Here is a 24,533-nt window from a genome sequence, read left to right as displayed (position 1 = left end):
GGGAAGGGCACAGTATGGATTATTTTGGAGCACATTTTGGCGCATATCTGTTATCCAGGGGACACTATACTGTAAGTGATTGTGCTATTTTTAGGGGCGCAGTGTGACGCCTATCTGTTATCCAGGGGACACTATACTGTAGGTGATTGTGCTATTTTTAGGGGCGCAGTGTGGAGATGTGCTGCCGTGGAGGAAAATTCTGCAGTCACAACAGGGAGAAGTTGTCATGCACTCCTGTCCCCGAAGGAGAAGACATTTCGCCTGTGAGGTACCAGGTCCCACTTGTGTCTGATCAGAACTGACGTTGTAGATTGTGATCATGGGATGGGGGCGGTGAGGGATGCTGAGAGTCGTAGTTGTCTCAGACTATAGGACAGATGTAACTCTGCTACATGTGCACGTGATGCTTCCAGCATGTGAAGGGTTCTGATGATGGAGGTGCGGGTGCTGAGCAGGTGGATGCGGTGATGCTGCTCCACCAGCAGGGGCTGCAGCCAATCAGCCGCCGGGGGAGGGGCACAGGAATTTTTTTTTTTTTTTCCTCCTCTTCTTCAATTCTTTATTTGGCGAGAGCGTCTCAGTGTCTTACGAGACAGCGCGTGTGATGGAGACGGCTCACACACAAAGCCTCCTCTTCCACCCCTGATCCAGCTCTCCCAGGCACTTGGCCGCTCGCTGACACTTCATTCCCACGTTCCGAATCTTCATCAATGCGGTTCTTCCGACTCACCTTCAAGTGTTTTGTGGATTGTTTCTGAACCCCCTCCCCCGCTCCCCGAGGTTCTCTCTGTCTTTTTTTTTTTTTATTTCTTAAACCTTTATAATTTTATTTTATAAAAAAAAAAAAAAAGACTAAATATATTTTTTATTTGCTGCGATAACAAAAAAGATAAAAAAAGAAGAAAAAAAAAATCTCTAAATATCGAGACCGGACCCTCCGACGACAATGAGAAGTATCACGACCGCGACGAAAGACAAGGGCGCAGGTAGGTGACTTACCTCCATATGGCAGCACAACGTCTATAGTGCGGTACTATGTGACATGTCATACGTAGTAACAGCGTGAGCGACAGCGGCCGCCATTCACCGCATCCGTCCATTCATCGTCATCATCACGCGGGTCCACGTATCCCTGTCATAGAGGAATTCTCTGTATAGTATTATGTGATCTATCTCATATCTATCTATCTCATATCCTTCTATCTATATATCTCATATCTATCTATCTATCTCATATCTATCTATCTCATATCTATCTATCTCATATCCTTCTATCTATCTATCTCTCTTCTATCTATCTCATATCTATCTATCTCATATCTATCTCATATCCTTCTATCTATCTATCTCTCTCTCTTCTATCTATCTCATATCTATCTCATATCTATCTCTCATCTATCTATCTATCTCATATCTATCTATCTCATATCTATCTCATATCCTTCTATCTATCTCTCTTCTATCTATCTCTATCTATCTCTCTTCTATCTATCTCATATCTATCTATCTATCTATGGATCTATCTGTCTATGGACCTCGGGCTTCTATCTATCTCCTATCTATCTATCTATCTATCTATCTATCTATCTATCTATCTATCTATCTATATCCTATCTATCTCTATCTATTATCTATCTATATCTCACTTGTATCTATCTCTTATTTCTGTATCTCACATCTATCTATTTGATATAAACCTATCTCTCGGATCTCTATCTCCTATCGACCTCTCTCTCGCTATTTCTACCCATAGATAATTCTCTTCTTAAATCCGGACTCTCCCCTCCCCTATAGTTGTGTTTCAGACACAGCGTTTACACTCTACAATCATTGCGAAGGATTTTTCCGTACGTCGGTTTTCTAGCAGACGAGACTGCGGCCACTCGCACTTAACAGTTTGCTGTAGATTGGATCTGGTCTGATTGGATAGACATTGGACAGATATCCTCACATGTAAAGACAATTCTGTCTATTATTTATCAATGATCTCATATCCATCCAGTATGGGTCCTGACGTCTTCCTTCCATATCCTGCACTGCCATTAGTGGGGCTCACTGCAGATATGTGATGGCGTTGCTTACGTCTGTGCGGGGGCGAGCGTGCGGTGTGTACATGTCGCTCCATTGAGGACGCGTCTGTGTGCGCATGCCCCGCCATCCATCATCATTATCATTTCTATGGAGGGAATGGGAAGCCTTAAAGGCGATGTGACGGGAGCGCTGGAGCCAGACACCTCCGCGGGTGCTGTCAGGGTGTACGTGCCGCACAATGCAGCGCCCATCCCCCGCCGCTCTCTTCTCTGCACCATCTTGGAATCGCTGTGTGTGACATATAGATGTAGTGCGGCGTATGCCGTGTGATTGGCTGGGACAATATAGGGAAACGCTGCTCCCATGGGTGTATAATACACTGTGTATAGTTATATGTACAGATGTAGCAGTGCTGAGTCTGTCATTTGGCACATTTCCTACTACTGTTACGTTGAAATGTGTTGGATTTACACATTCTTAAAAAAAAATCCCAAATCTGCCCATTATTAGACATTGTATCCCGGCTCTGCTACATCTGTACCTTGTACATGTGCCTGGCTGTGCTGATGTAGCAGAGCTGAGGTAGCTGTGGAGTCACTTTCCTGCAGTCTAGACAAACCCAGCTCTGCTACATCTGATATTTGCAAGGGAGGGTAGTTTGTTGGCACCCATTAAGTGGGCACATGCCCTGTCGTGCTCTCTCAGATGACTACATGCTGTGTGTCCCCTCCCGTAGAGTGTCAGCTCTTTAGGCCAGGACTGTTCGATCCAAACGTATATATTTATATATGAGAAAGAGACCATTGAAAGTCTGAGCGCAGCTCTGAAGCATTTGTAACGCAGCCAATGGTTAATGTTATTCATCGATTTCCATGAAAGGAAATGAGGAGAGTGGCAGAGCCCGGAGAGGTGCCCGGGCACCCATGTGCTTAACCCTGTCCTTGCCACACTCCAGGCGACCAGTGGCCCCAGTATAGAAGTAGTGCAGTAGTGAAAGAGTTAATTACACTTCTGTATATTAACCATTTACAGGTCCTTGGCTTGTTGAGTTTCTGATTGTGGGGAAGCTGGATGACACAATGCTGGGAGTTGTAGTCTTACTACGGCTCAGATTAGACGCCTTTCATGCTAAACTACGAAAAATACACAAATAATGATTGATGGCAATGGATCTGAAAAGGGTCGTGGCTTATAAAGCTCCACCCAGGAGTGGGCGACGCTACATACATCGCTATTTCATCAATGGAAAGGCTGTTTATTGTGGACGTTCTATCTTACGCCTGGTGCAGGGCTACATGAACTACATCCTGGTGTCCAGTGGCTCAGTGTCTCAGTCCCTGGTGTCCAGTAGTCCAGTGTTTCGGTCCCTGGTGTCCAGTGGTTCTGTGTCTCTCTCCATAGTGTTCAGTGGTTTAGTCTCCCAGTCCCTATTGTCCAGTGAGTCAGTGTCCTGATCCCAGGTGCCCAGTGTTTTAGTGTCCTAGTCTTTGGTGTCTAGTGGTTCAGTGTCCCTGGTATCCAGTGTTTCAGTGTACCGGTTCTTGGTGTCCTTTGGTCCAGTGGTTAGTGACCTTGTGTCTGGGGGTCAGTGGTTTAGTGTATATTGAGTTAAGTCCAGTGGTATCCAGTGGTTTTGTTTCCCGGTACCTGGCATCTAGTGGTTCTGTCTCCCGGTCTCTAGTGTCCAGTGGTTCTGTCTCCCGGTCTCTAGTGTCCGGTGGCTCAGTGCCCCGGTCCCTGGTGTCCGGTGGCTCAGTGCCCCGGTCCCTGGTGTCCGGTGGCTCAGTGCCCCGGTCCCTGGTGTCCGGTGGCTCAGTCTCCCGGTCCCTGGTGTCCGGTGGCTCAGTCTCCCGGTCCCTGGTGTCCGGTGGCTCAGTCTCCCGGTCCCTGGTGTCCGGTGGCTCAGTCTCCCGGTCCCTGGTGTCCGGTGGCTCAGTCTCCCGGTCCCTGGTGTCCGGTGGCTCAGTCTCCCGGTCCCTGGTGTCCGGTGGCTCAGTCTCCCGGTCCCTGGTGTCCGGTGGCTCAGTCTCCCGGTCCCTGGTGTCCGGTGGCTCAGTCTCCCGGTCCCTGGTGTCCGGTGGCTCAGTCTCCCGGTCCCTGGTGTCCGGTGGCTCAGTCTCCCGGTCCCTGGTGTCCGGTGGCTCAGTCTCCCGGTCCCTGGTGTCCGGTGGCTCAGTCTCCCGGTCCCTGGTGTCCGGTGGCTCAGTGCCCCGGTCCCTGGTGTCCGGTGGCTCAGTGCCCCGGTCCCTGGTGTCCGGTGGCTCAGTGCCCCGGTCCCTGGTGTCCGGTGGCTCAGTGCCCCGGTCCCTGGTGTGCGGTGGCTCAGTGCCCCGGTCCCTGGTGTCCGGTGGCTCAGTCTCCCGGTCCCTGGTGTCCGGTGGCTCAGTCTCCCGGTCCCTGGGTATGAGTGTAGCTGTAGGGGTGATGTGATGTGTCCCATGTTTTGGGGGTAGGTGGGGGAGGGTGACATCTATGAAGCATTACTGTACATTCCGTGTTTTCCATTGAGCTGTTATGGAGCATAATAATTGTAAGAAATCTGCGTCTCGGGCTCGCCATCGCCATGGTAACGGGTTACAGCGCCACCTTCGGGCCACAGCCGCCGCTCTTCATTTTCTGCTCAATGAACATTATTCATCAGTCACAAAGCGGCCAATGGATACTAACTGTGCGGAGCGATGGGAGGTTGTGCTGCGCCCGGTACAGTCCCTGGCGGGCAGGGGGTCGTCCTGCGAGATTCCCTACATTTGGGGGCTCTGACTCCATGGTCCGGCGCCTGACATAACACTGACACTTGTGTGTGGCCAAATATAACAAGAAGCCTTTGTACCCATTGTACTTTGGGCCCTGTACACAGCCAGAGGAGTGTAGACTACACTGCACTACACTGCTGAATGTGCTCACTGTAAGGTGGTATTATTTCTACAAGAGGATTTCGGAGTTACATGGGCTACAGTATGGACCCCTAATCCATACAGCACAGATCTGTAACCCGGCCCTAAGAGTGGCCACGGGACCCACCGCAGAGGCCCAGCCCCCAGTGCAGAGGCTCATCCTCACGCTTTATGCAGTTTTGTTTCATAACAAGAAAAATGCGCCGCAACAAAGTGACATCTACAGCCGACAGGACGAGTTTATGGTTCAATACATCTAATAGTGTCAGACAAGAGCGACATGATGGCTCCGAGCTGAGCACCGATGTATTACAGGACCGGGGCCATGGGTTCAACCTCAACGATGTGAAAACTATCCAGCTTGTGTCTGCTCAATAACGTTTTTCGAATTAAAACCTAGAATATGAGCTAAACTGGTGACCAGGACAAAGCCAAAGGATACAAACATGACATTACGTATTACTATACTCCAGAGCTGCACTCACTATTCTGCTGCTGGTGCAGTCACTGTGTACATACATGACATTACTTATCCTGTACTGATCCTGAGTTACCTCCTGTATTATACCCCAGAGCTGCACTCACTATTCTGCTGCAGTCACTGTGTACATACATGACATTACTTATCCTGTACTGATCCTGAGTTACATCCTGTATTATACCCCAGAGCTGCACTCACTATTCTGCTGCTGGTGCAGTCACTGTGTACATACATGACATTACTTATCCTGTACTGATCCTGAGTTACCTCCTGTATTATACTCCAGAGCTGCACTCACTATTCTGCTGCAGTCACTGTGTACATACATGACATTACTTATCCTGTACTGATCCTGAGTTACATCCTGTATTATACCCCAGAGCTGCACTCACTATTCTGCTGCTGGTGCAGTCACTGTGTACATACATGACATTACTTATCCTGTACTGATCCTGAGTTACATCCTGTATTATACCCCAGAGCTGCACTCACTATTCTGCTGCTGGTGCAGTCACTGTGTACATACATGACATTACTTATCCTGTACTGATCCTGAGTTACATCCTGTATTATACTCCAGAGCTGCACTCACTATTCTGCTGCTGGTGCAGTCACTGTGTACATACATGACATTACTTATCCTGTACTGATCCTGAGTTACATCCTGTATTATACTCCAGAGCTGCACTCACTATTCTGCTGCTGGTGCAGTCACTGTGTACATACATGACATTACTTATCCTGTACTGATCCTGGGTTACATCCTGTATTATACGCCAGAGCTGCACTCACTATTCTGCTGCTGGTGCAGTTACTGTGTACATACATGACATTACTTATCCTGTACTGATCCTGAGTTACATCCTGTATTATACCCCAGAGCTGTACTCACTATTCTGCTGCTGGTGCAGTCACTGTGTACATACATGACATTACTTATCCTGTACTGATCCTGAGTTACATCCTGTATTATACTCCAGAGCTGCACTCACTATTCTGCTGCTGGTGCAGTCACTGTGTACATACATGACATTACTTATCCTGTACTGATCCTGAGTTACATCCTGTATTATACTCCAGAGCTGCACTCACTATTCTGCTGCTGGTGCAGTCACTGTGTACATACATGACATTACTTATCCTGTACTGATCCTGAGTTACATCCTGTATTATACTCCAGAGCTGCACTCACTATTCTGCTGGAGGTACAGTCACTGTGTACATACATGACATTACTTATCCTGTACTGATCCAGTTATATCCAGTATTATACTCCAGAGCTGCACTCCTGTATTTTGGACTGCTCTGACCTTTATGTATGGTATATATCATGTAGTTTCTATATTTGCATAGTATTATACTATACATAGTCTCATTATACATATTACCAGAGATGCTGGAGACAGGGTGTCAGGTGGGAGGAGCAGATACAGACACAATATGCATCTGTTAGGGGGAGTCTATGTGTAAGCGCTTGTAAATGTCTCCATTGTGCCCACACGTTACAGGGACAGGAGGCGCCGGCACACGTCAGCTCTTCCCTTCCTGAACAAAGATGTTTTCTTTCTCTCTCTGAGCATACACTCCTATTTTGCCAATAATGGAAGAATGTACGATGCTCCACACGCTGGGGTGTCACCATCCAAACAAGTCACTATTACTGTAGGAGCCTATAGTTTTACAGATACAAAGCTCCAAATCCCCAGTGTTGAATGATAAAATTCTCTCTTCCTGCGAACACCACTAGGGGGAGCTGAGGAGCCTACTACAGACTGTTTATACAGTGAACTCTATAATAACACAATATGAGGGAAGCTCCTGCGCTCCCCCTAGTGGCGACTGCAGGAAGTGAGTATTTTATTACCATCCTGTGGTTATTTTCAAAGTAGTTCCAGTATAATTAACTATTAATGTGTATAAGTAGTGTAAGTGATATACATGATTGCTGAATATTGCGATTTAACAGTCTGTATTGATATCATCATATAGTGGGCAGGTAATAGTTCTAACAGAACTATACAGTGTTCACATAATGGTGCTATACAGTGCTCACACATAAAACTATAGAGTTTACATAAAAGTGCTACATAGTGCTCAAGTAATGGTGCTATATAGTGTCTACATTGCATAAAAGTGCTACATAGTGCTCAAGTAATGGTGCTATATAGTGTCTACATTGCATAAAAGTGCTACATAGTGCTCAAGTAATGGTGCTATATAATGTCTACATTGCATAAAAGTGCTACATAGTGCTCAAGTAATGGTGCTATATAGTGTCTACATTGCATAAAAGTGCTACATTGTGCTCAAGTAATGGTGCTATATAGTGTCTACATTGCATAAAAGTGCTACATAGTGCTCAAGTAATGGTGCTATATAGTGTCTACATTGCATAAAAGTGCTACATTGTGCTCAAGTAATGGTGCTATATAGTGTCTACATTGCATAAAAGTGCTACATAGTGCTCAAGTAATGGTGCTATATAGTGTCTACATTGCATAAAAGTGCTACATAGTGCTCAAGTAATGGTGCTATATAGTGTCTACATTGCATAAAAGTGCTACATTGTGCTCAAGTAATGGGCCTATTATATAGTGTCTACATTGCATAAAACTACTACATAGTGCTCATGTAAAAAAGCTATATAGTGTCTTCATTACATAATAGTGTCACATAGTGCTCATATAATGGCCTTTTATAGTAATCATATTATTGTGCCCATATACAGGCAGTAGTGCTATATGGTGCCAGCTGTGCCGCACCGTACCCTCATCTACCCTCCTGTGGCAGTTATCCCTTAACTACACTCCTGACGTACATAATACTGCCCTATAGTGATCATATAATAGAGCCATATGGATGGTTTGATGGAGTATATTCAGATGATGATGCAGGCATGGAGACCCCCTGCTGCCTTCCAGCGCTGTGCCCTTCACCGCCTCATTATTTTATGCCGCCATATCCCTGCACGTTGTTATATGTCTTGAGGCTCTTTCATAAATTCAAGGAGCGTGACGTTGCCCTTGAGATGCTGAGGTTGTAAGGACAGCGCTGTGCATCACAGAGGTGAGATAATGGGACGTGTCCTTGAGTCCTGGCTCTGCGCCCCCCTCCCCTCTCTGCAGTCGCTGCTGCACCCCCCCTCCCTCCCCTCTGCTGCTGTGTGTAGGTGTCTCCAGCGCTGTGATTTATAGACGCTGCCAGTGATTCATTGCTCTGCATTGTGATGTCACCGGCTGAGAATAGAGATGTGGATGTGCGGCTGGCACACGGTGTGCCAAGGACAGGGGTGCCTGCAGCTGGCATGGGAAGGCATAGGAAACTGGGTGCTGAGTATATCCGCAGGTCACGGAGGGAAATCACATCATAACGAATGGTGACGCCATGGAGTGAAACGCTGTAATCGTGAATGGGAATCTTACGATGTGAAATGTAGCATGAGGTCATAAGGATGTGCAGAGGCGTAACTAGGAGTGGTCGGGCCCCATAGCAGATTTCTGCATGGGGCCCCCTTTCCCCTTTAAAAGATATATGCAAATCTGTACAGACATATATACACACACATATAAAGTTCTACACTCATGCATTCACTTTTCTATACTCACACCCACATACATACATGTACAACTTATACGCACACATTTAAGTACATTTATACTCTAATATATTGAATATATACAAACTCATACCGTATATACACCTCAAATTTGCACACATACTGTATAGTACATACACATTATATACATATAGTGTGTGTATATATATATATATATCACACACACACTTATGTATACAGTTTAAACACACCATATACACACATCCCGCGTTTACATACAGTACATACAGCATTAACACACATATAGCAAACGCATACATACACATACATACAGTATATGCAGCATACACACACATACATACAGTATATGCAGCATACACACATGCATACAGTATATGCAGCATACACACACATACAGTATAGGCAGCATACACACATATACAGTATAGGCAGCATATACACACATACAGTATATGCAGCATACACACATATACAGTATATGCAGCATACACACATATACAGTATATGCAGCATACACACATATACAGTATATGCAGCATACACACATATACAGTATAGGTAGCATATACACACATACAGTATATAAAGTATATGCAGCATATACACATATGTATACAGTATATGCTGCATATTCACACATACAGTATATACAGCATATACACACAATAAATGCAGCATATACATACACATATGCACCATATACAAAAACACACATACAGCATCATACACATAAACATATATATGCATATATAAACGTATGTACACAGAAACATGTAAATAATAGTACTTTTTTGATGTCCGGCGTGGTGGCTGTGCGGGTCAGCAGGCAGGTGTTCCGGGGAGCCATCAGACGGGTGGTAAGTTTGATGGTCGGTAAGATCGGTGGGCGGGCGGACGGTAAATTCGGTGGGTAGGAGGTCTGCTGGGTGGCAAGTTCAGTGGGCGGGCGAGTGCGCAGGAAGTTCGGTCGACGCGCGCGGGCGGAAAGTTCAGTGGGCGGGCGGAAAGTTCAGTGGGCGGGCGGAAAGTTCAGTGGGCGGGCGGAAAGTTCAGTGGGCGGGCGGAAAGTTCAGTGGGCGGGCGGAAAGTCCAGTGGGCGGGCGGAAAGTTCAGTGGGCGGGCGGTCGACACGCGCGGGAAGAGCTGTGAGCGGGCAGGAGCAAGGGAAGTTTGGTGGGCGGTTCGTTTTGCGGACGGGCAGGCTTGTCAGTCACTTGGTGGGTAGGGGGTCCGTCCTCTGTGTCGGCCGGCGGATGAGACGCAATGGGCGGGTCAGGCACATAAGGCTATGAGCTCGGCAGGGACACAGAGGGAGGGGCCCGGGGGCACGGTATCTTTAAATTATGACTCAGCCGTGCGTCGCCGGGCCCCTTAACCTCATGGGCCCCGTAGCAACCGCTATGGCTGCTACGGCGGTAGTTACGCCACTGAGGATGTGCAATCTGATGTGATGTGGTAGTGATGTCATCATTACAAAAGATTATGTATAAGAGAGATTTTTCGGGGTCATGACATTGATGACCAGTAGGGTCCAACACTTAACATCCCACCAAATCAGCTGAAAAAAATTGGTTCTCATTATTACATCATCAGACGGTATAATGACATCACTAAAGGGGTTTATCGATAGGTCATCAATAGCAGATCGCTGGAGGTCTGACACTCAGGACACCCACCATTCAGCTGGGGATTACAACTTAATTCTCTAGAGGTGTAGTGTCTGGTCCTGTTGAGAGCTGATCCTGTGTGCAGGGTCGGCTCCAAGTTTCAGTAGGCCTCTGGGCGACAGAGTCTCAGTCTTTGCAGTGAACGCCCATAGAGGCATTAAACATTCAGAAACTAAAACAGTCTCCTCTTCCCTAAAATATTCCTTAGTTTATCATCCCAAACAGCCCCCTCATGGTTATTTTATTTAAGCCCCCCTCACACCCTATGGATTAATTAGACACAGCCCCCCACAACCCCATGGTTTCCTTTTGTACAACCTTATGGGTCCCCCCAGCAGCTCTGGGCCCTGGCACTTGTCTGAGTATGCCCAGTTCTAGCGTCAGCCCTGCCTGTGTGTAACTGACCTTAAACTGCATGATATTGATAACCTCTTCTAATCACGTCGTATGAATGTCTGATGGTCATAATGATGAAAATACAATGTAGGATGATGTCGTAGTGATGGAAATATAATAGAAGATGATGTCATAATGATGGTACAATTATGTAAAATAATGTCATAATAATGAAACAATTTCACAATGATCTGTCATAACAAGGTGAAATGCAGGATGTAGTGCAGTGATATTGATAACTTCATGTTATACCACATGAGGGAAAGGTCCCAGCATTACCGATTCCCATCTCCACTGGAATCTGTTCATATAATAACATGAAGTAGCGCCACAAAGTGAGGAGTCAGTGCTGCAAAATGGGAAGAATGTTCTGCAAATTTTGCTCTCCGTTCTTGTGATTATTTTATGTGGTGAGATCTTGCATTGTCCCATGATAATGCACTGTGCCGCGATTCACTAAAATCATGCACCCGATATCCTGCATGTGTCGCTTCCCCGCTCAGGTCCCCGGAGTTCACCTTCTTCTTTCCGGTGCATGTAAGTGCATTGGATTGCGACACAATTTGAAAGTTAAATCCCGTTCTCAATCCGAATCAGTCAGATTGTCCGATGGCATGCCCCCCCGATTTGTGTCACATGGAAACCGTCGCATCTGCGGCAAAAAACGATCGCATGCGACACAATCCCAGCGCAGAGAGCTGTTAAATACCTGTCCAAGCCATGTAATTCCCTGAAAAAGATGAACAGTCCGGCGAAAGTGCGACTCTTAGCAAATGAGCCCCATCTTGTCAATTACAGGCCTCTCACATCTTTTTAAGTGGGAGAAGTTGCATAATTGGAGGCTGATACTAAATACGTTTGCCCCCACTGTATACTTTGCATTACTGTCATGTCCACATTGGGCCGGAAGCAAGTGATGTCAGCGCAAATCTTCCAGCAGCTGCTGCGGACTGTACATAGAGCAGTCTCTGAACGTACAATCAGATTGTATTCATTCTCTGGATAGGACTTTGTGAGCGCCTCCCCATTAAGTGTGTGAGGGGCCGCAATGATGGAGGCCATCTTATTACACATAAAGGTATAACAACCATCTCTAAAATTCTGGCAAGCTGAGTAGCAACCAATATGGCCCCCGTAATGATTCACACAGAGGTTTGACGTCCACCTTTCCCGTTTCCTTCCCCCCCTCAGGACATTCAAAGGCCACGTACTAATAATATATGTACATAAATCTCCATATACCACAACTTTTACAAGCAACTCAAACCCCTGAATGTCAAAACGGCCTATATATACAGAAATACTGTCCTTATATGACTAGGAGTCTGGGAAAGCTGGGTGAGGGCTGTAATATGTACCACGAGGCTTATAATCTAGGTGGATGATTAGTGGATGTGTTTCTAGAAAGTTTTCCAGTCAGTAATCTGGGAAAGCTGCATTGCTGTTCCTATACATGCTATGATGGCGGCCATATTGGCTTGTCACCAAGCTTTCCAAGAAGCTGTAAACGAGTAAAAAAAAAAACAATGGCGATATTGTTTTGAGTATAGAGGGCGGCCTATACGGTGAATGAATGTGGAGTATGATGTTGTCATGGTTATGGGGAGATTACTGACGTTCTCTTCTGAGAAGATTACAGGATTTGGTGCATTAAACCTGAATGCTGGAAAGCACAAACCTGACAGGAATCTGTGAACGATGACGGACTACGTGACTACTACTACTACAGAGGATACACAGCGGACATCTTTGTATTAAAGATTGTGATGTTAACAGAGATCAGCTGTTGTAATCTGGTGTCAGCCGTGTAGGATTATAGACCAAGTCCTAGGATACCAAGTGATGATGATACCTATTCACTTTTCGTCCCCTCCCTCCCCTGAGACTATGATGAGGGCCTGTGGTGTGGAAGCCATAGGAGTCCCTTAATACATTGAAATGGCGGAAGGGGCGGGGTTTATGTAAATGCAGCTAAAAAAATATGCATTTTTGATAAATTTTTGAGAGATTGCATTAAAAACGGAAGTTCGGCCATCATCGCTAGATGTCTATGTACTCAATGTACATTGCACTGTGTACATAGGGAATCCGATGATGACGGGTGCTTCGATATGGCCCTCATTTTTAATTAAGGACGAGGTTATAACCCACAGCGCGGAGGCAGCAGATGGCCGGGATTACACAGAGCGAGTGTTTTGTCTGGACCCCTTGTAATAACCATAATTTACCCAATGTTTTTCCTGGTAGCACGCGGCAGAGACAAGCCGCAGCGGCGTATCCTGTCTATACTCGCCATAGAAACCCAACAGTTGCCTGGAAATCACTGTGGATGTTAATATTGACTTCCACTAATTAAAAATATGGCTGATGTAGCAGTGCCGAGTGTGTGTTCTAACTTTATGTCATCTTTTATTTGTTTATTATGTTAGTAGCAGAAGGACTGATATATGGATTTATATTACAGGACTGAAGTTTCTCCAAGTGCACTGGGTTGTGTCCTCACACTGCTTTGCTCTGTGCACTGAGCTGCTCTGCAGCCTCTCTTTTTTCCTGAGTAAAAGCTGGTTGCAGTAGACAAATAGATAAACCCTTCTACACTCACATATACTTTTTCCAATATGGCCTATAGATATGTTCTTGTACATAGGGGCAGAATTATAGTAGTTACATTTTTGTACATAGGGGGCAGTATTATAGAAGTTATATTCCTGTACATAGGGGGCAGTATTATAGTAGTTATATCCTTGTACATAGGAGGCAGTATTATAGTAGTTATATTCCTGTACATAGGGGGCAGTATTATAGTAGTAGTTATATTCCTGTACATAGGAGACAGTATTATAGTAGTTATATTCTTGTACATAGGGGGCAGTATTATAGTAGTTATATACTTGTACATAGGAGGCAGTATTATAGTAGTTATATTCCTGTACATAGGGGGCAGTATTATAGTAGTTATATTCTTGTACATAGGGGGCAGTATTATAGTAGTTATATACTTGTACATAGGGGGCGGTATTATAGTAGTTATATACTTGTACATAGGGGGCGGTATTATAGTAGTTATATTCTTGTACATAGGGGGCGGTATTATAGTAGTTATATTCTTGTACATAGGGGGCGGTATTATAGTAGTAATATTCTTGTACATAGGGGGCGGTATTATAGTAGTAATATTCTTGTACATAGGGGGCGGTATTATAGTAGTTATATTCTTGTACATAGGGGGCGGTATTATAGTAGTAATATTCTTGTACATAGGGGGCGGTATTATAGTAGTAATATTCTTGTACATAGGGGGCGGTATTATAGTAGTAATATTCTTGTACATAGGGGGCGGTATTATAGTAGTTATATTCTTGTACATAGGGGGCGGTATTATAGTAGTTATATACTTGTACATAGGGGGCGGTATTATAGTAGTTATATACTTGTACATAGGGGGCGGTATTATAGTAGTTATATTGTTGTACATAGGGGGCAGTATTATAGTAGTTATATTGTTGTACATAGGGGGCAGTATTATAGTAGTTATATTCTTGTACATAGGGGGCAGTATTATAGTAGTTATATTCTTGTACATAGGGAGCAGTATTATAGTAGTTATATTCCTGTACATAGGGGGCAGTATTATAGTAGTTATATTCTTGTACATAGGGGGCAGTATTATCGCAGTTATAGTTTTGTACATAGGGGACAGTATTATAGTAGTTATATTCTTGTACATAGGGGGCAGTATTATAGTAGTTATATTCCTGTACATAGGGGGCAGTATTATAGTAGTTATATTCTTGTACATAGGGGGCAGTATTATAGTAGTTATATTCTTGTACATAGGGGGCAGTATTATAATATCTAGTACACATTTGGAAAAATATCTATGTCACGTTTTTAACATATACTTCATATAAATAGCCCAAATACTGCATAGTTAATATATAGAAATCAAGTCAAGTCAGGGGTGAATTGATTTCTATATATTAACTCTGCAGTATTTTACATAGTACATAGGGGCAGTATTACATGTTCTTGTCCACATTATGCAGCAGTATAGCAGTAAGGAGATGTGATGGCTGTGATGACATAGGGCTGATGGTGATGACACTGCTGTTCCCGTCCTCCTTGTCTCTGTTCTGTACAGTGACTGGTGACTTACTCGATGCATTTGCCATTATCCATAATCCATGTAGACGTTTAGAGCTAAATATGTATCTCAATTCAATTACCAGTGATCGATATACAGTACGGTGGCTGCAGAGAATATTAAGGAAGGGGAGTGAAGAGCTCTGTAAGGAAATCCAATAAGCAGCTCAGCTGGAGACGGGAGAGACGTCCTTGTAAATGACATGAGGACTATCTATCACTTCTGTTCTGCATTTCCATCAAGGACCCAATGACCTTCAGGAGGACTGGCCATACTTTCGCCTTCATTCTGCCACCTTAATCATTGGGCACTTCTGTTGCCCCAGTAGGTCACAATTTTCCTTAAAGTGAACATCCTTCAGCACCAGTCACTATGGACCCCTTGTGCTTAAGGATGTGTTTGAGGTTTGCCTACTCTAAGTGGTCCCCTATTATTAACTCTTTATCCCCCATACGAGGATCTGGGCTTCACCACAGGGGACGACAAGGTCACTTTCTTTGGGATCAGTGGCAGATGACCAAGGTGGGGCAAGAAATCCCAGTATGGCACTAGAGGGACAGGTGGAATTTCAGTCTAAGGTCAGGGCAGGTAGAACACAGGTGTAATCTTGTGGACAGGCAGAGGTTAGCACAGGAGAAACAGTTTCAGAGACCTTTGTCACAGGTAGACACTTTTGTAGCACACTAGAGGTTAGGTACCTTATTGCTCAGGCACCGTGCCAAAGGGGGGATGGGGCTTTTTGTATACCTCGATGTAGTGAAATTGGCAGACAGGGTTAAGGATGTACATTTAAAATTTTGGAAATTGTAGCCACATTTCCTGTATCCTATCTGGTGCTAGTACCCAGCAGCCACTGGGCTGCGCTTCCAAGGAAGATGTAGGCATTGGCTGGCAGGAGTAGCACCGTTACATCCTTATATTAGACAGAGCTCCTTTCCAGAGATCCAGTCCTCAAATCCCATATATGGGAATGGATTAGAATGTAAAAATTCTGCCTCCCTGCAGTCACCACTAGGGGGAGCTCAGGAGCTTAGTGTTGACTAAGAGGTTATCTACCTGTAAAAATGTACACTTTTATTTGGAGTTTCTGAGTCTTCATACTCATAGGGGTCACCTTTGGGCTGGTGGTCTATAACTATCTTATACACTGCACAGCACTTATGGTAGAACCCAGCGAAATATTACTTTGTACTGTTAACCTATAGGGATTAGATGCAGCATTGATGGATATCACAGAGCCCTGGTCTTGTATGTCTGATCCACTTCTGCCTCACACAGCATCCCAGACAAATCTGGTTAATTGGAGTGCTAATTAGGAGATAATTGTCAACCAATCAGGTGTACAATTACATGAATAATTTTTGTGCAACGAGGAGAAATATAATTATGAGACAAAATATAATCATTATGTGGGTGATATGTGATTTATTGAGGAGTTAGGCTATGGATTCCAGGGTGGCTGATCCAGCATGTGGCTGCTTTAAAGCGAAGCTCCAAATGGGAAGCAATTTAGTTTTTATAGTCTAATACAAAGGTCTAAATCCCTTGTTTTGTCATAAAGTTAAATGATGAAATTCTCACTTCCTGCAGGCACCACAAGAGGGAGCTCAGGAGCTTAGTGTGGACTGTTTATGCATTGAACTCTATAGTAACACAGTATGCAGTAAGCTCTTGAGCTCCCCCTAGTGGTGACTACAGCCATATCAACGATTTGGAGCTCTGTAGCAGAAAAGGACAGTAAACAATGACTTCAATAGCAATTGTAACCATGTATTGTCTGGTGTCTCTGCAGAGAAAGATGGAAGCTCCGGGGCCCCAGAAATGGAGGGATCAGAGACAGCAGGCGGAGGGGAAACAGTCCCAGATGAGAAGGCTGTCATCGCTCCTCTGGTGCTGCCCGCTATGGGCCCGGTCAAAATACCCATCCCAGAGAGAGAGACGTGGACCCGTCAGATGGATTTCATCATGTCTTGTGTCGGCTTTGCTGTTGGCTTGGGGAATGTATGGAGATTTCCATATCTCTGCTACAAGAATGGTGGAGGTAAGTGATGCTGATGATAATCAATGTACTCAATGTAATCAATGTTCAGGATGATACAACTCCTGGACTGTACCACACAGACTCTCCACAGGGGGATCACAAACACCTACCACCGTTACTACTGATGACTAGACATCACTGTCACACAGTTACTTCTACTGTTATGTAGAAGATGACATCACGGCCTCTTAAATGTTTTGAAAGACATAGAGATTAATAATCACACTGTCCTCCCAGCAGGCAGAGATGGTACAGCCTGTGCAGAGGCATCATGAGATTGATATCAGACAGCACAGAGAAATATAACAGTGGAGATGGAGTTTGGTAAGAGCGTAGAGGAGGCTACATTTCAGGGACATGAGTGTCTCTCATTTCTGTGGGCCCCAGAGCTTACACTCTATTAGATAACTTTTTTTTAGCTCTTACATCTCCCAATTTACTTCACTTTTTTTCAAATGGCAGGGCTTTCCTATGTTGATCATTACTTTCAGATTATCTGTCCTTCCTTGGCCACATTTTGTCAACATGGCCCCTTATCGCTCCTTTTGTCCTTGCCGAGGTTGTGGGATCTGGGTTGAGACATCATGGGAATGTGAAGATATTTATGTAGTTATGAGATTAATGTTGGCTGAACCAGCATTTTGGTCTTGTGACCTCCCTTGACAGCAAATTAAGTGTTAAAATATTTTAACATAGCCAACCATACTCTTTTTTACACATGGGAGATGCTAAATCACTCCCCTCTCCCTATGGAGAACACATGCATCCTCAGGTACAAGTGTAATGCAGATTAGGAGCGATAGGGATCAGATGTTGGTGGTGAATCAAATAACAACAATTCACATTGAAATCAATAGGTTTCACTTGCAGTACCACCCCTGACCTTGTGGTGTGCTGTTTAGGAAGAACATGTCCATGCACAGCACCTTCTACAGAGAGTTTCTATCTATAGCAATGTAGCATAATATTTTATAGCGCCACCTAGTGGCATAACTTTGTAATATCTTTAATAATTTTCAGTATTACGGCCTTTAACACTTTGATAAGTCTGAATGATGACTGCTAGCTCCTAACAGGGACCCGCTGCCACATATAGGGGGTCAGTATTTTATTACCCATCACCTCCAAAATATGTATACAGGCGGTCCCCTACTTAAGGACACCTGACTTACAGACAACCCATAGTTACAGACAGACCCCTCTGACCTCTGGTGAAGCTCTCTGAATGCGTTACTATAGTCCCAGGCTGCAATGATCAGCTGTAAGGTGTCTGTAATGAAGCTTTATTGATAATCCTTGGTCCCGTTGCAGCAAAAAATGTTTAAACTGCATTTGTAACTGGGGCCAAAATTATTTTTGAATGGATCTACAATTATAAAATATACAGTTTCGACTTACCTACAAATTCTACTTAAGAACAAGCCTCCGGACCCTATCTTGTACGTAACCCGGGGACTGCCTGTATATGTAGACATGTATGTGTGGGACCGCTGGGTGATGATGCATATACCCTGCAGGGGTCTGGCACCCGTCTCTCTTAGGGTCTTGGGTGGTAGTATGTATTATTTTCTTTGGTTTGCTTTCTTTTTGAATCCGTTTTTTTGCTGATTGCTCGGCTCCCCGCGTCCTGGGAACGCGCTGTAATGTTTCTGAGCTATTTCTGAGTTTCTTCCCTGATTTTCCATTACCAGCGAGATCCGGCAATGTCCTGAAATAACTGCAGCACTCTACTATGCTGATGTCATAACGAAATGTAGAGTCCTCCAGGCGTTCCCATTTACTACCCCCTAATGGCTATACTATGGAAGGGGCACGTGACGTGGCTCCCGTGTAATCGATGACATCGAGTTATGGGCCGGCTTGTAAATCGGTGATGTCACATGATCCGGCATAGTATAGGGGCAGCGGAACAGGATGGAAGCCATATTGGAGACTGTCGGAGGGGTCTGTGGTGACACAGTCACCCGTATTGTGTGGATCTGCTCTCTTCTACCCCTTCTTCTTCCCTGTGCACCTTGTAAATGTTACTCCCGTAGGCATTAACCCTTTAAACTTGGGGACCGTATAAATACAAGTCATGGACCATCATCATCCTGCTCCTTACAGCAGTCATGGCCGCTGGGTTACTTGTTGTGGGTTGTTGCTCCTCACCAAGGGCACCCACATTGTCTCCCCCACCCACTCCTTCCTTAGCCATAGGGTGCGGGTATAAATCCAGTTCCAACCAATCCCTCGTAGTCCCTGGTTATCTATGGCAGAATGTACCACCCTGACAGGTCCTCTTGAAGCCAACCATCACCTGTCCTATGAACACAACCCAGTGATGTCTTATTAGCAAAGTCCACTCTATACAGGGGTTAAAGGGTAAAAATTAGGGAAATCACATGACCAAACACCTTTAAGAGTGACTCTAAGATAAACCAATAGGATGACACATTGGGTCCACAACCTGCTTCCTCTTGCCATCTGTATGCAGTGAGCTCCCCCTAGTGGTGGCTGCATGTAAAGTAAATTGATATAAGAAATGTTGCATTAGTGCAAGGCCAAGATATGTTAAGGAAAATCTACCATCAAAATCTATCATGAAAAACCAGGGCCTTTACTCATAGGCTCTGTGACCGTTGTAGTCTTCTCAACTTTTAAAATTATGTTAATTAGTCTGAGGGGCTCCAGGCTCCATTGACATCTATGGAGCCCGGAGCTGCTTAGGCTCATTTGCATAATTTATTAGACCTTTTTTTTTTTTAAAAACAAGGTTCTAAGGAGCTAAAAAATAGGGTGCACACACCAACATGTAATTGTGCTTGGTGTACAATCCTTCATCCTGGTGGTAAATGTTCTTTAAGTTAAGTCTAAAGCAAAAGGTTGCATTGTGGTCCGGTGTAAGGTTCCCGCATGGTCATGTGACATCACATGGATTACGCATAGATGTTTATACTGCTATAATAATCATCTTCCATCCCCCAGCCAGTCACTTCTCGGCTTGTAGACCAGCCAGGATAAGTACGGCCCTAAATATCTAATGACCTGCGCCCATCTCCCCACGTAATTGCTCCTTATGTCCCTTTAATAAGGCTGAGTGACCTATATAAAAATGGCTGTGAGTAATCGTTCCTCCTCCCTCTCTCTCTCATCCACCGCGTCTCTGTGGCAGAGAATCATACACGCTAAAAATGGAAATCTGCAGCAGCGGGGGAGGGAAAGAAAAAAAATGTCATCTGTTGAGGCGGTAAATCGCTACGAGGTGAAGGAGACGGGGAGGATGAACGCTGCCACATCTGCCACAATATGTTCTCCTAGAGACGACTTCATATAGGAACGACGCTCCCTTATACAACACAGGGAAGGTTATATGACAGCCCCAGCAAGGTCAGGGCTTAGATACACCCTCAAGGTCAATTGACTCCGCCCAACAGAATCAAGTGGGCGGAGCAGATTCAGACTATGAAATTAAATGGTCTATAATTTTGACTAATTTGAGTTGGAATTATCATGGGTTATGGAATAATAGAAAATTTTTTAGCGTTAAGACAATAAAAGCATATTAGATGCTTAAAGGGGATGTACCATGAAGAAGACCTATCCCTTATTCATACTTAGACTAGAGATGGTAAGGATAAGTCATCTTTGTGGTACAACCCCTTAAAGTTCTGCTAAACCGCACACAAATATGAGAAACGCCCAAAAAACTATATTGTCTTTGTTGTCAATAGGAACCAATCACAGCGCAGCTTTCATTTTACAAGACCAGCTATGAAAATGTTACCTCCTTGCTGATTGCTTACTGTAGATAGTTTCACTTTGATGCGGTTTTAGAAATGAGCCCAATATTTCGATGTTTATGACAGAAATGTACGAGGGAAATGGTGATTATTTTATCACATATTCTACTACAATATTGATTATTGTAATGATACAAGCAATACTTCAATAATCAATAACGAATGACAAGATAAAGGGGATGGGTGGTGCCAGGGATCACGAAAATGGGGGTCCCTAAAGTCCTTATAGAAGTGAATGGAGCATTAGACACAGACTATGGAGACACTTTCTCTCTTGAATAGCCATAGACTTGTGCCCTATATGTGGATATTGGTGTAAAAACACGCTAAAACCAGAAAGACCCATAAACACTCGAAATTCCTCCTCAAAATCTTCTACAAACCCCTCCTAGGAAGAGGCAGCAGAATATACAGTTTTGCTGCTGATGTTGAAGCGGAAAACCAACACGAACTCTGGTACAGATAATCTTATAAACCCAAATATGTAAAAGATGAAAAAAACCTTTAAAGGGGTTGTCCACAGTCAGAAAATAATTGATATTGTTTGCCTGATGAAAGGTTATTCAAGTTTCAAATATACAGGTGGTCCCCTACTTAAGGACACCCGACTTACAGGCGACCCCTAGTGGGTGTTGGCATGACATATGTTATGGAGGTGATATATATGGTGGATATCCTTTCCATAAATCACATAAATCTGACCCTTCCCGGAATTTGTTCTGAAAGGATCTGAGTGTTTTTTCATTTTTGGACCTTCAGCCTCAGGACCTGCTTGGTTCCTGTGATTTAGTCCCTTAGCAGGTCCTATGGTTATACATTTCCTGTGTCTTCGCAGGTCCTATGGTTATACATTTCCTGTGTCTTCGCAGGTCCTATGGTTATACATTTCCTGGGTCTTCGCAGGTCCTATGGTTATACACTTCCTATGTCTTTGCAGGTCCTATGGTTATACACTTCCTATGTCTTTGCAGGTCCTATGGTTATACATTTCCTGTGTCTTTGCAGGTCCTATGGTTATACATTTCCTATGTCTTTGCAGGTCCTATGGTTATACATTTCCTGTGTCTTTGCAGGTCCTATGGTTATACATTTCCTGTATCATTGCAGGTCCTATGGTTATACATTTCCTGTGTCTTTGCAGGTCCTATGGTTATACATTTCCTATGTCTTTGCAGGTCCTATGGTTATACATTTCCTATGTCTTTGGAGGTCCTATGGTTATACATTTCCTGTGTCTTTGCAGGTCCTATGGTTATACATTTCCTGTATCATTGCAGGTCCTATGGTTATACATTTCCTGTGTCTTTGCAGGTCCTATGGTTATACATTTCCTGTATCATTGCAGGTCCTATGGTTATACACTTCCTATGTCTTTGCAGGTCCTATGGTTATACACTTCCTATGTCTTTGCAGGTCCTATGGTTATACATTTCCTATGTCTTTGCAGGTCCTATGGTTATACATTTCCTATGTCTTTGGAGGTCCTATGGTTATACATTTCCTGTGTCTTTGCAGGTCCTATGGTTATACATTTCCTGTATCATTGCAGGTCCTATGGTTATACATTTCCTGTGTCTTTGCAGGTCCTATGGTTATACATTTCCTGTATCATTGCAGGTCCTATGGTTATACATTTCCTGTGTCTTTGCAGGTCCTATGGTTATACATTTCCTGTGTCTTTGTGGGTCCTATGGTTATACATTTCCTGTGTCTTTGCAGGTCCTATGGTTATACATTTCCTGTGTCTTTGCAGGTCCTATGGTTATACATTTCCTGTGTCTTTGCAGGTGTGTTTCTTATTCCGTACTTGCTGATCGTCTTTGTGGGAGGCATCCCGGTGTTCTTTTTGGAAATCGCTTTGGGTCAGTTCATGAAGCAGGGAGGAATTGCAGCGTGGAACATAGCCCCGCTATTTAAAGGTAACACCAATACTGGAGAGAACATGTATTTAAAGGGGGGCTGTCACTTTTGGTAAAGTTACATAGTTGATGGAGTTCCTACAAGACCCCACTGTAGGGGGCGAAGCTACAAGAGCTGTGGAGGTACTATGGGGACCCCTTTAAATGCAGCTCCTCCTAAAAGAAGGAAGTATACCCCCAACCCTGGAAGTTAACCCCAACTATGCATCTAATGTTGTCTATTTTCCGCCAGGTCTTGGATTTGCCTCCATGGTGATTGTGTTCTTCTGTAACACCTATTATATCATGATCCTGGTCTGGGGCCTCTACTATCTAGTACACTCATTCACTAACACCTTGCCCTGGGCCACGTGTGGAAACCCGTGGAATACAAAGGAGTGTACCGAAGTCTTCCTTGTAGATCACTGCTCCAACGAGACCTCAACTAATGGCACCAACTTCAGCGTCATGTATAACATCAGTTGTGACGCTCTCCTGAACAAACGCTCTCCTGTCATAGAGTTCTGGGAGTAAGTAGTATACCAGTTATATTCCTGTACATAGGGGGCAGTATTATAGTAGTTATATTCCTGTACATAGGGGGCAGTATTATAGTAGTTATATTCCTGTACATAGGGGGCAGTATTATAGTAGTTATATTCCTGTACATAGGGGGCAGTATTATAGTAGTTATATTCCTGTACATAGGGGGCAGTATTATAGTAGTTATATTCTTGTACATAGGGGGCAGTATTATAGTAGTTATATTCCTGTACATAGGGAGCAGTATTATAGTAGTTATATTCTTGTACATAGGGGGCAGTATTATAGTAGTTATATTCTTGTACATAGGGGGCAGTATTATAGTAGTTATATTCTTGTACATAGGGGGCAGTATTATAGTAGTTATATTCCTGTACATAGGGGGCAGTATTATAGTAGTTATATTCTTGTACATAGGGGGCAGTATTATAGTAGTTATATTCTTGTACATAGGGGGCAGTATTATAGTAGTTATATTCTTGTACATAGGGGGCAGTATTATAGTAGTTATATTCTTGTACATAGGGGGCAGTATTATAGTAGTTATATTCTTGTACATAGGGGGCAGTATTATAGTAGTTATATTCTTGTACATAGGGGGCAGTATTATAGTAGTTATATTCTTGTACATAGGGGGCAGTATTATAGTAGTTATATTCTTGTACATAGGGGGCAGTATTATAGTAGTTATATTCTTGTACATAGGGGGCAGTATTATAGTAGTTATATTCTTGTACATAGGGGGCAGTATTATAGTAGTTATATTCTTGTACATAGGGGGCAGTATTATAGTAGTTATATTCTTGTACATAGGGGGCAGTATTATAGTAGTTATATTCTTGTACATAGGGGGCAGTATTATAGTAGTTATATTCTTGTACATAGGGGGCAGTATTATAGTAGTTATATTCTTGTACATAGGGGGCAGTATTATAGTAGTTATATTCCTGTACATAGGGGGCTGTATTATAGTAGTTATATTCTTGTACATAGGGGGCAGTATTATAGGAGTTATATTCTTGTACACAGGGGGCAGTATTATAGTAGTTATATTCTTGTACATAGGGGGCAGTATTATA

At 43.9% G+C, this 24,533-nt stretch overlaps 1 protein-coding gene across 1 annotated transcript in view; it reads left to right on the top strand.

The window, feature by feature from the left end:
* Nucleotides 1–560: 560 nt before the first annotated feature.
* LOC140104530 (sodium- and chloride-dependent creatine transporter 1-like) overlaps nt 561–24,533 on the top strand; it is a 44,383-nt gene continuing 20,410 nt past the window's right edge. Inside the window, exons 1-4 of the mRNA XM_072128105.1 lie at nt 561–986; nt 16,983–17,231; nt 22,801–22,932; nt 23,165–23,441. Coding sequence (XP_071984206.1) covers nt 947–986; nt 16,983–17,231; nt 22,801–22,932; nt 23,165–23,441 — 698 coding nt within the window. The 5' untranslated portion in view covers nt 561–946. The remainder of the gene's footprint in view (nt 987–16,982; nt 17,232–22,800; nt 22,933–23,164; nt 23,442–24,533) is intronic.

This window comes from Engystomops pustulosus, chromosome 10 (assembly GCF_040894005.1).
Source record: "Engystomops pustulosus chromosome 10, aEngPut4.maternal, whole genome shotgun sequence".
Lineage (NCBI taxonomy): Eukaryota > Metazoa > Chordata > Amphibia > Anura > Leptodactylidae > Engystomops > Engystomops pustulosus.
This window is presented reverse-complemented; position numbering and strand designations above follow the sequence as displayed.